The sequence below is a fragment of the Macrobrachium rosenbergii genome, chromosome 24 (assembly GCF_040412425.1).
Source record: "Macrobrachium rosenbergii isolate ZJJX-2024 chromosome 24, ASM4041242v1, whole genome shotgun sequence".
NCBI classification, from domain to species: domain Eukaryota; kingdom Metazoa; phylum Arthropoda; class Malacostraca; order Decapoda; family Palaemonidae; genus Macrobrachium; species Macrobrachium rosenbergii.
This window is the reverse complement of record NC_089764.1, coordinates 33,905,277-33,918,202: the sequence shown is the minus strand read 5'-3', so window position 1 is coordinate 33,918,202 and position 12,926 is coordinate 33,905,277. Positions and strand designations below refer to the sequence as shown.

The window sequence follows — 12,926 nt, the reverse complement described above, 5'->3', positions numbered from 1 at the left end:
GGAAAGCCTCGTGCCATGCGGCATTGCCCAGGCATAGGAAATGTTCCTTGCAATCGCTTCCTCTCCCCTCTGGAAATTGATCCTCACACCTTATGCATTTGCTGCCACTGGCATGAGCACAACCAAAGTAGCCAATATGATGACTGTCATGATTGGCTTTCAGAGCAATGGGTGCAGTTTGCTCGGAAGAGGAAATAAGAGGAAGGCTTCCTGCACATCTTTGGAGAGTTACATGCCCCCGGTGATGCCAAAGGTTGCCAATCCATCAACAGCAGTTCCTTCCTTCCTCCAGTGAAACTGCCTCCCATTGTTACTTCTCCTCAGGGAGAGGCTCCTCCTTTGCGATCTCTTATTGCTCTGTTAATAGAGAGTCTGCAAGGGGGGGCAATGGACCAGAATGACGACTCGTAGGCTGTCTCTGTTTGGGGGTGGGGAACCCCCTTAGAGGGAAGGGAGACAGCCTCAACTAACCCAACTTTTGCTGGCTTTGGGGAGATACAATGTACATAAGGGGAACTTGGGGAGCTTTGGCCTTCCCTAGGTCTCTCCAGGTAGCCTTCAGTCCAGGGGTTGATCTCCCACCTCAGTGCCTTCGTGACTACTCCCGCAACTGCTGCTTCTGTAACGATGATTATGGCCATGGTTATGGTGTTGACTAGGACTATGGCCGTGGCCCCTACGGCCATACATTCAGCCTTGATCCCGTTGACCTCCATGCTCCCTCTTAAATCCTCCTTCTCAGGGGATGTTCCCCTGGAAGCCTTGGTGGAAAAGTACCAATGTGACAGCAAGTAGTTTGAAGAGGAGACCTCGCCTATCATCTTCATCATTGTCATCTTCGTCGTGTTCCAGCGCCTCCTCTCCTCCTTCCAAAGGTCCCATTTTGTGGACAGACTAGAGGAAGAACAAGGTCTCTTCTCCCTACCATAAGAAGGCCTGTAGGTCTTCGCACAGTCAGCCCTCTTCTACGGAAGAGGCACGGATCTCTCGAATGCTCTCCCGTGTCCATATCCGGACCTCTGTGACAAGAGAGCAACAGGTGCACGATCCTCCACGGGTACCTGTTTCACCAATACTGGTCCTCAGAAGTCACCTTCTAGGGCCGGTAAAGAACCTTCCACCCCTGCAATTGTTGCACGCAGCTCCACGGACCCTGTGCCACGGATGCGCTTGTGCATGTCTCCATGGAGACCCTCGTCACCGAAGGTACACGTGTTTCTATGAAACCCAGTGTCACCAATACCACAGGTGCATTGGAAGTTAGTAACAGATTAGCAGACCATTTTGAAAAAGTTTCCCAGAAACCAGAAGCATCTCCTGGATACCAATACAGTTCAGGGAAAAACAAAAGCCACTTGATTTTTCGTCCAGTAAAGAAGAACCCTACAATGTTCCATTTACTGAGCCTTGTCAACATGCACAGATACAGCCCCAGTCCCTGTTGAGGTTCCTTATGCAATGATAAAGTATGTATTCAAGAACACTAAGCTTTTCATAATTAGCATTATCAACAGAATTTGGTGCAATCAGTTTCCCATCAGTTTGGGAACTAGTTTTAATTTTAGCCTTTCCTAAAACTGGGAAAGGACAAATTTTTATCCACTAGCTACCTTCCAATTCCCTTGACATCTTGTCTTTGTAAGATTATGGAAAAGATGGTCAATGCAAGGCTTGTTTGGGCATTAGAAAAAACAATCTTTTATCACCCGCACAGTGTGGATTTTGAAAAATGCGTTCTACTACTGATGTCTTGATTTGTCTTGAGTCATCTATATGTGAATCGTTTGCGTGAGGCAGTCCCCGGTTATTGGTGGGGGCTCCATGGTGTGACGATAACTGAAATTCGGTGATTTTTGGGGCTTTTTCAGCAATTTTCGGCACTTAATGGCGCCGAAAATCGCTGATTTTTGGTTATTGGCGCCAAGAAGCGGAAATCTACGATTTTTGGCGCCGAAATTTGCCGATTTTCGGTGCTAGACAAGCTCTTAAAACTGGATCGCCGATAACTGGGGACTGCCTGTATGGAGATATGGAATCATTAAAACCATCCATCAATCAAGACTCAGAGGAGAGCTGCCATTGTTTATTAAGGCCTTTCTAACACGTCGACACTTTCAAGTTAGAGTTGGTAATACTCTGTCAGAAAGTAAATTCCAAGGAGGGGTCCGACAAGGTAGAGTTCTTAGTGTTATCCTATTTGCACTTAATATCAGTGGTATTTCTCCTCATATTCCTTATGATGTATTGCACACACTTTTCGTTGATGATCTTTCTATATCATTTGCAGGATCAAGGATGTCTGTTATTGAAAGGAAGCTCCAACTTACAGTAAATAACATCACTAAATGGGTTGATTTAAATGGGTTTAATTTTTGACTAGCAAAATTGTTGTCCACTTCTGCCATATTTGTGGGTCTCATCCAGACCCAGATATATTTGTACAGTATATATTAAAGGCCAAAGAATTCCCTGTGTAGAGAAAACCAAATTCCTTGGTTTAATTTTTGATTGTAGGTTAACAGGGGGGTCTCATCTAAAGATGTTAAAGACAAAGTGTCAGAAGACTTTAAACCTTTTTAAAGTTATAGCTCATGTCATGGGGTGCAGACCGTCAAATACTTTGAGGTTGCATAAAGCCCTGATTTTATCGAAATTGTTATATGGGTGTGAAGTATACTCTTCTGCAACCCCTAGCAAGTTGAAAATGCTTCACTAGATAAATCATGCAGCCATTAGACTGGCCACTGGTGCTTTCAAGACCTCGCCAGTATCAAGCCTATTGGTTGGTCACCTTTACAACTCCATCACCAGTCATCCATCCCTTGCTATTGGTTATAGGATGCAGACACTACTAGTTCTCTAGCCTTTCAAATTATAAAAAGCAAAAGACATTTTAGGCACTATGAGATGCATCCTAAATGTCCACAACCTTATTGGTATAAACTCCAACAGATACGTGGCACCACTGATATTAGTAGAAATGAGGTGCTTCCTTATTAAATGTCGTTAACCCCGCCATGCAAATTAACAGAAATTTCATTTTCATATAAGTAACTTTCCAAGTAATTACATAGCTATAGTTCCAACTCAAACAGCGTTTCGATAGTTCAGTGTAGGTGACAAGCCCTGCCCACCGACGGGAGTACTGGGAACAACATAGCAGAAAACCTCATTCTGTTTCAGCCCGGCTCTCGAGTAACATTGGGGGTTTTCTGCAGCTTTCGTTTACTGATTTTCGGTTGTATGACTGGATTTCGGTGAAGTATTATCGCATATTTGGGTAGCCTTCAAGCTTTAATAGCTTTCTGGGTCATTTTTTCTAGTTTTTTGGTTATTGTTATGTCTGAGTCAAGTTCACCTGTTTTTGCTATTGTAGTGAAAGTTGCAAACCAAATCAATCAATCCTCATATGATTCTCATAGAATTTGCAGTAAATCTAGCAGGCAGAAATATAGTAAGGAGAAAACTTAGTGTTAAATGTTGTGGTTAGCAAGAGAAGGTTCATAATCTCAACTAGACAAGTCAGAGAGGGATAGAAAGGAAGTGGCCTCTAGAGCCGTGAAACAAGCTTCCCTTAGCCTAGAATTCTACCCTAGCGTAGGTTAGAAGATAGCTCTGCTATTCCTTCTTCCCACCTTCCCGCCCTTTTTCCTTCTGCTCCTACCCTCCTATTTTTAATCTACCTACTCCTGTGCCTGGCTCCCTTGCTTCTGACTCTTGTCATTGCCAGTCTCGAGTAGTGATACAGTGAAGTGAAGGAGGAGGAGGTGACTACTTGTCCCACCGACTCTCCTAGATGAAGGTTCCTGTCATTACTCCCCAAAACCTGGGAGGAGTCAGAGTCATGCCGGAGGTAGTTGCCCCCTCAGCCAAACCTGTTGCTCATCCCCAGGTATCGGCAGACAGCCATTGGAAAGCTGTCTTGATAGGAGAAAGTGTTGCGCAAGTGGAGGAGGTGGCTGCTCGTCCTGCCAGTTCTCTTAGATGAAGGTCCCTGTCATACTGCCCTAAACCTGGAAGGAGTCATACCGGAGGTCCAAGGGAGGTCGGTGGGGTTTGCCCACTGGTATTCGCCCCCTCAGTCGAGCCTGTTGATCGATCCCAGGCTTCAACAGCCAGCCATTGGAAGGTGTCTTTGTAGATGTGCGTTGGTTGTTGTCTGATTCTCAAGACTCCAGCCTGGACTTGGAAGCTCCACAAGCACTTTCTAGATTCGTTTCGTCCATTGAAGAGGCAAGCAGGCAATGCCGGACGCTCTTCTCCGCTGCCCAGTTAGCGGTTTAAGGAGTCAGACGCAGTCCTCAACCTTCCTGCAGCACATGGGTCAGTCAGGATTATTTCCCTCCTGAGCGTACTTCTTTTGGGCATCAACATTTGGCTCCAAGCACCCAACGATCCCTCGCAAGTGCCTTGGTCTTCGCTCAAGTGCCCATCTCTTCAGGAGCACCCAACACCAGCTCCTGAGCATCTGCTGCCAGTTTCTGAGTGCAGGCACCAGCTCCTAAGTTCCTGGTGCCCACTCCTAAGCGCCTGGCACCAGCTCCCGAGTACCTGGTGCCAACTCTTCAGTATCAGTCTCCTGCTCCAAGCACCCGTTTCTGACCGCGGGTCTCCTAGCCTATGCAGCTCTCCAGTATTTGTGGGCGAGCTTTCCTACCATTTTTTGGCTCCTGCTAGCCCTGGTCTCACTTACCTTGACCTTCCCGAAAGAAATTGAAGGGATGCTCGGTGGTGCTGATAAGCGACAATACCACAGTAGTGGCATGTGTTGACAAGCAAGAAGGCCTAGTGTCTCGTTTGCTTCACCTGTTAACAGTACAGGTGCACAAGTGGTAAGTAGCTCACTTGATAGAGCTGTCAGCCAGATACATTCCATGCAAGAGGAATGTAGTGGCAGACAAGCTCAGTTGCCAGAGTCAAGTGATCGGGACAGAATGGTCCCTTTATACAGACTTCAAAGAAAGGCTGTTTGACATTGAGGTCTACCTTCCATTGACCTGTTCGTCACTCTGCACAACAGGAAGCTGAAAGTGTTTTGTTCCATCATTCCAGACACATGGGCTGTAGCTGAGACACCTCCCAACACCCACGGGACAACTTGGAAACACACTCCTTCCCTCTGATTTGTCTTATTCACAGGGTGATCAACAGGGTAATGATCACCCAGAATCTTTGAATGACCCTGCCGGCTCCCAAATGGCCACTTGCCTTATGGTTTCTGGAGCTCTACGCTCTGAGGCACTGAGCGAGTTTCACCCCTGGCACAAGTTCGCACAACCGTCTGTCTCAACTGCATGTAGAATGGTACCACCAGTCAGTGGAGTATCTTTTGCTTCATGGCTAGAGACTATCCAGCATCTCTTGTGAGCGAGAGGGCTTTCTCGCCGCACAGCAACAGAGATGTCTGGATACCTGCGACAGTCCTCTGCATCTGTTTACCAAGGGAAATTGGCTGTCTTCTGTAGGTGGTGTTGTAGAGAGGGTCTCTCTCTGGTTGGAGCTACTATTCAGTGTTAGGGCCTGATAGATCTTATGACCCGGTGCTAAATCCTGTGGATCCATTGGCAGAGGTAGACAGGAATCATCATGACCGGGAAGCAGAGGATTTGGAGATTCAAGAGCTTCTTTCTTCTTACTTAAGGGTTATTGATCTCATTCATGAGTTCAGTACTAATCTTTCTAAGAAAGCTGTGACCCCTGCGATTGCCCTTACAAGTATGGAAGCTTTGCTAGGACTGAAGAAGGACTCAAAAACATCTTTATAGTTACCTCGCTCTAGCCACACAGACTCAGTCATAAATCATGTCAGTTCCTTCATTTTGGGCTGGGATAAATCTCTTCATTCTAGGTCTTTCAAGTTTCTTCCTCCTCTTCCTCGTCATAGAAGGTATTATGCAACTCTTCTTCTGAATAGACAAGTCAACTCCAATGTCATTCAGTTGAAGCCAGGGCTGGCCCTAGTTCAGGTTTGGGCGGAAGGTCCTTCCCTTACTTTTCAAGAAACTGCCTCTTTGGAGTCAACTGCCTCTTCTGCCTTTTAGACTGTCTCTTGGCTTGATTTGTGGTCAGCAGCCGTGACCGAAGTTTCTTCTTCAAGAAATACAGTTATTAGTGGGTCTTACATCAGATTGTTGCAATCTGATGCTAAGGGCATATTGTACCTTACCCATTTGAGTGCAAATTCACGGGCTAATATCCTGCTGATGAGGAGGGACGCAGCTCTCTACAAAGTAGCTCAGTCTGTCGATGTAGACTCCTTGCTATTCTTAAGGAATGGTGATATCCTGGACTCTCAGCTGCTTTTCCCTAGGGATCAGCTGGAGGCAGCTGTCGACAGGCGGCGAGCCGACAATCATGGTTGTCTTATTCAACAGGCAGTGACTAAATCAGGAGGTCCCTCTCACCCCAACGTCCCAGTACAGAATCCGCAGCCTCCTCCCAAGAAGCCTTTAAAACTAGCTTCAACAAGCAAGCCTTCTCAACCTGCTTTGTCAACGAAGAAGTCTGCCCAGCAACATCCCTTTCAGCCCTACTCTTCCAGGCCAGGAAGGGGGAGCTAAAGGCAGAGCTGGGGAGGTGGAGGTAGATGATAGAGTGGGCGCCCCTCCCAACTCATTGCCACCGGTGGGAGGGGATGCCTGGCAAGCCGCTGGGCTGTATGGCAGAGTTTCAGGGTGGAGCCTTGGGTGGTAGATGTCCTTCTGGTAGGATATCTACTACCTTTCGACTTCGCTCCTCCCCTCTCCAATCGTCTTCTCCTTCACCTCATTTACGCCCGGGGATCTCTGAAGCACCTAGCTCTCCAAGAAGTGAGGAAGATGATGGAGAAGGGAGCAGTAGAGCAAGTCAGGCATCCCTCCCCCAGTTTCTACAGCCGAGTCTTTCTAATCCCCAAAGCCACTGGCGATTGGAGGCCAGTGATAGACCATTCAACTTTGAACCTCTTCATCAGGACAACATAGTTCAGTATGGAGACTCTTTGACCAGTCCTAGCAGCTGTCAGAAACGATGACTACATGCTTACTGTAGATTTGAAGGATGCTTACTTCAAGATCCCTATCCATCCTTTTCCCAAGAGTTTCTTTGCTACAGTCTTGGAGAACTGGTGTTTTAGTTCAGAGTTCTTTACTTTGGCTTGACAGCAGCTCCCTAGGTGTTCATAAGAGTTTTCACGACGCCTGATAACTTAAAATCATTCATTCATTCACCCTAGTGTCCACATGGGCTCGTGCTCAGGGGATTCGCCCCCTAAGGCATCTCAACGACTGGCTGGTCTTAGCGAATTCTCAGGAAAAGATAATTTGAGACAGGGACCGTCTTCTCCAATTTTGTTGCGGCTTAGGACATCGTAATAAATTTGGAAAAGTCCAATCTTCAGCCCAGTCAAAGAATTCTGTACCTGGGAATGGTCATGGACACAGTCTCATCGAGAGTCTTCCTGTCAGACCAAAGGACAGGAGTCTTCAATAAAGGTAAAAGTGATGTTAAATTGTCATTTATCCATTTCATTAGTCATTTATATTTCTCATTGTTTTGTGTATGTAAAAATGTAGTTATTCTCTATAAATTGTATTTTTTGTTAATATTTTAGGGTGGCTGGAACAGGTTAATGAGGTTTACATGATTTCTTATGGGAATTATTGTTTCAGTTTTCTTATAGTGTTCGGTTTTTGTCAGAATTTCTGGAACGGATTACGTACTAAAACCAAGGTTCCACTGTATTAAAAACCAGCTCACAAACAATTTAAGATATGAGCGGCAGTCTGAAACGTAACATGTTCGTAAGTCAGGTAGTGACTGTTTGTTTAAACTACGCATAAAATGTTAAACAAAAGTTGAACAATTTTGGTGTGGCCCATAGGAGTTTATATCCATCATCCAAGTGCATTTTCATGTGTTAGTATTGATTTAATTGTATTTTCATGCAGTTTAAAGGCCACAAATAACCATCAGAAGCATAGGACAGGTCACTGTTCTGTTGCACCGTATCCCCAAAACCAAATGTAAATAGCCTCCTTTCCACCCACTTGTAAACAAATGTTGAACAACTCGGGTAGATCTATGGTTCTCCTCTAGCCCCAATCCTTGGCTTAAAGAGGTGGTAGGGTCATATGCCAGTTAAAATATATCAATCCTAGATTGGGGTTGGAACTTATGACCACTGCAGTTGTAAGCCCAAGCAATACATATTTGCTATCATGGCCACAAAAAAATAATTGAAACATTCTTCTTATAATTTTTATTTGTGTACATTTTTAGAATAATTTTTTTGCAATTTTCTGTCTGAAAAAATTGTATACTAGTCACATCTGCACCTTGCCATATCAGTGGGGTTCTAAAATGATAAACGCAAACTAATTTGACTCATTACAAACAAGACACAATTGCATTACTGTATGTATGTTGGAAGTTTATTCTAAAACCACTCCAAACTTATGGACTTGTGTACTTATTAAATTTTTTGTATCCTTTATGAAGTGGTGTACTTATTAAATTTTTTGTATCCTTTATGAAGTGGGGTTTTTGTAATGAAATTTTGTAAAATACATAATATAAAGATCTTTCAACTCGTATCAGATCTCAGTTAACAGCGTCTACCATTCAAGCCTAAACTAACTCTTAAATCTGTATTTAAGATGGAATATCATTTAGGCTATATGAAGATAGCAAGCAGAAGAGATGCTATAGTATAGTAAGTTCTCAGGCATCATGAAAAGCACTTTTAATGTCTGATTTAGCACCTTGGAGAAGAGTGCAGTAACATTTACATACTTTGAATTACCATTAAGGTCATGTTATGACTTTAATCCCAAGATCTACTTGTATACTTCGTTCCAGTATAGAGTTAAGGGATCCATTGCATTAATTTTTCCCTTTGGAATCCATTTCCACATATTTCAAAATACTGTAGAATTTTTACCTTTCATTAAAGTGATGTGCTCTCCATTTAAAATATTGGATTAGTTGTTACTATACATTTTAGATATAGTAATCCAGGTTAGTCACCATTGTATACTTTTTATGGTGTTTAGGGTTCTTATGGTACTGCTAGGTTACGATGCCTCTTTTCACAAGAGAGAACTTGGTTCATGCACAGGCCCCTAAAAGAAGCTGATGTATGAGTATTTATGAGGATGATTTTTTGCTTTGCAGTAGATGGGAGCAAGAGTGAAAGCACAGGTGCAGAGACTCAAAGTAATGGTCAGAGGCTCAGAGAACTCATTCTGAAAGCAAAGTTTGCAAGATGTCGAGCTAGATTCCCTGTCCCTGTTATTCTCTACAAAGGAAATTATATAAGCAGGTTAGTATTCCTGGTACCGTATTTAATATAATGTAACCATTTTTTCTTCTATAGGTGTCCAACATGTTTTAGGAAAATTGTGTATCATATTGAATGTTTACATAAGGTTCCCTTTTAAACAAATTGAGCAGGTGTTGTAGAGCCGCAAGATTTTGCATATACCATCTTTAACAAGGAGTTCTCTTTATTTTCAAGATTAAGGTTTAGGAAAATTAGGGTACAAGTGAAAATTGTATGGGAAAATAAATCAGGCTCCAACAAGCCTGAATATGTAATTTTTCACAGCAGTTATGCTAGATCAGTGGTGGTGATTATTTTGCAGGAATCTGTGCAAAAATTTAATGGTGAATGGTATTAGTACTGTACTGTAGTTGAAACCAGCATTTAGCTTCTACTTTGTGTAAGTACTGAGTGTGATGTCAGTGATCTTTTACTGGCCACATTCCTCATTTTCTTCAGTTATTTTATCAGTAGAGATAGGTAAAACCTGTTGGCCCTGAATTTTTGTAGAAAGTGTTTTTGCAAGAGCAATGTTGTTTTACTTTATTATATTATCAAAACAATTTTAGTCACATATCCATGATTTTTAGGTCAGCAACATTGTCTGGAGGACCTGAAATGTACGGAAGATCTGGTCTGGATTATATTTTTTCTTCAGTAGTATCCAGTAAACCAGAAGAGGAGGATTTAGACGATGAGGTAAAGCTGTTCTTAAATTTGTTATTCTCTTATCAAATTGCAAACCACAGTTACCTGTATTTTACACTGGTGCTCTCATTTGGTCATACCTTCAGTGAAATGAAATTCCTGTTAAGGCAGAGACATTTTTTGAGTAATAGTAAATAATCAGTCTCTTGGGAACACCCTGCAAACCAGACCTCTGAATATTAACTTACTGGTTTAGCCTATAAAGACAGTATCATATTCTTTAGCAAGTTTGTTATATTCTTTAGCAAGTTCATTGATATTGCCTTTGTTTATTGAAATGTTTGAAATTTGTCATGCTAGGTTTAAATGCACGAAGAGCTTTAAGATTCAGTATTTAAAAAATGAACTTCCTGTACTTGGAGTTATAATTTCAGTATATTTGTTTGGAAAGTTTCAGAATGTATTGAATAGATTAAAAATAGAAATAGTTATGCACATTTTTACATTTTAAAATTTTATTCCAGGTGCCACAAACAAATAGTGACTGGCAGCTGTTTGACAGAGTTAGAGCACAAGATATTCGGTTATTGAAGGCATGCAATGTTGGAGTCATAGTTGACCTAATGGTAGAGAAGAAAAAAGTCAAGTTTGGAATGTAGTAAGTATATAGTCCATGTGCAGTATGTATTCCAGATGATATGATTAAAGTAAATAATCCAGGTTGAAGATATAATTTAAAGTAAATCAAAGGGCATGTGGTTTGTCCAAGAAGTGAAAAACAGGACTTGTTTTGACTTGGTCAATGAGATTAGTTCCCCTCAGATACAAACTTTATTTACTTTTCATCCCTTCCCTTGATTTTTGATGGAGTGTTATAAAGAAGAAGAATAGAGTTGTTGCATTTTTGCCGTTAAAGCCAACTAGTTTTTCTACCATCAGGCAATGCCTCATGGTAGACCATTGTGCCATTAGGCAATTGCTTCTGATTTAGAAATGATGTGTCCAGGGAGTCTTGAAGGTCATGAATGGGGCTAATGTAAATGAAGGTATTGTTGTGGAAGAAACCTCGTTTCATTTCTAATTGATTTTTAGGTTAAAAGTAACATTCCTTTCCCTTTTATATTCCTGTTACCTAAATGAAGTTTAGGAAATGAAGTTTGAGCTCCTGAGAATGCTTAATAGAAATCCAGATGTTAATCATCAGTGACACAGCAACATATAAGTATTGTATACATTCCAGGTCTCTTGGATTTGACAACTGATTGGAATATAATCAAGGTTGTGAATATATCCTTCATACTTAGGTGTGATAGTTTTTATTACATCATTGCTGCATCTGCTTTATGTATCTCAAAATCATTTTATTTTAAATTATGAATAGCATCTAAATGTAACCATGTGATATATTTAGAGTATTTAATTAGAATATTTAAATGACACCTTTTTCATCTGGAGAACTTGGGGAGTTTCTTAATTATTCAAAACATACTTGTGTTGATTTAGTCATACCTCGTGCATTCGCGTTTCTGGATTCGGGAAGTTTTCATTGGTATCTAACTAATTTGCATCTGCGATTTTTTCCACAGATCTACGTACCATACGTACGTTTTCTTCATTTTATTGAATTGTACCTACATTACATGACTTCTGTGACATAGGAAGTTTATCTAGTTTACCTTCCTGATAGTGACAAAGAAAACGTCAAGCATTAAGTGTACAGTCCCATTCGTTACTTGGTTTTACCTTAATGTGAGTGCAAAAGAAGTGGCATCCAGTGCATTAGTATAGGGGTAACATTAGTATACCATACTGTAAATGCGTTAGTGTGGCAAATACCCATTAGGCCATACTGTACAATAATTTTTACATCAACTGTTTATTTTTTTTTTTCAAGGGTAATGCATTAAGCTAACTTTTAAATGAAATTAAAGTGCTTTGGAAGCATGGTTGGGTTATATTTAGGGTTTAAGCTCTCTAGATAATAATGACTTAGCATTTTTAGTGACTCGTACCAAACATTCGCAATTCCTCCTGGTCCACAACAGGATCTGGAACCTAACCTCGTGAATTTTCGAGGTATTACTGGACTTTTATAACGACAAAAGATTGAATGCCATTCTTCCTTGTATCTCATGGACTGTGTAAGGAAATTATATAGGGATTTTTTTAATTTTCAGTGTCACGTCATCAGAAAAAGTGGATAAAGAGAACCGGTACAATGACTTCAGCATAGTTTCACTTCCTTATCCAGGGTGTGAATTTTTTAAAGAATTCAGGGATGTTGGTTATAGTGGCGAAGGTCTGTATTTTAACTGGAACCAAAACTTTGTTGATGCACAGCTAGTCATCCCCGAACGAACTATGTCTGCAAAAGTAGCACCTGATTGGGCCAATTATAGAGTAAGTATGCACTGTTGTCCTTTTTATTCACGAGAGTTGTGTCCCAAGAATTCCCATGAATGACTGCTTTAGCAAATGCATATGCATACTGTACCCTGGCCTACTATAAGCTGTTATACCTTTCTGTAGGACCGGCTATTAGTACAGTCTGTACCTCTATTAATGCCAGCAATGATCAAATGTACCTCCTGGTGTAATTTGTTAGAAATGATGATGATAATGCTTGTACCACATGATTAATTTTTATACAAACCTGTTAATCATACGTAGCCTTTATTTTTGTGGAACACATCCATGCACACCAATTTGGAAAGGACAAGAAAGATCCCATCTGTGCTTGTGCCAGCTAACCCCATCATTCTGAAGAGTGATTTTACTCATTCCTATTTTAATCCTCCATATCAGGAGAGGTGAAGGGGGAGGGCAAGATGGAGAAGTGAAGGGGGAGAGGACTACTGAAGATTAATATAAAGGTTTTCATAGAAACTCTTTTTGTTGTATAAACAGTTATTATGAACCCATTAATGATAAATACCCTGAATCACAATTTAGGAGGAAGGGCAAAGCTTAGGAGCCC

The 12,926-nt window shown here is 41.6% G+C and overlaps 1 protein-coding gene across 4 annotated transcripts in view; it reads left to right on the top strand.

Annotated features, from left to right (window-relative positions):
* The window catches only part of EDTP (Egg-derived tyrosine phosphatase), a 50,457-nt gene that overhangs the window by 12,124 nt on the left and 25,407 nt on the right, over nt 1-12,926 (top strand). For 3 of the 4 annotated variants that reach the window (XM_067126460.1, XM_067126464.1, XM_067126463.1), the window contains exons 4-7: nt 9,154-9,301; nt 9,892-10,000; nt 10,474-10,607; nt 12,127-12,349. In XM_067126460.1, the coding sequence (XP_066982561.1) occupies nt 9,154-9,301; nt 9,892-10,000; nt 10,474-10,607; nt 12,127-12,349 (614 nt within the window). The remainder of the gene's footprint in view (nt 1-9,153; nt 9,302-9,891; nt 10,001-10,473; nt 10,608-12,126; nt 12,350-12,926) is intronic. The other variant, XM_067126462.1, reaches the window with a different exon arrangement.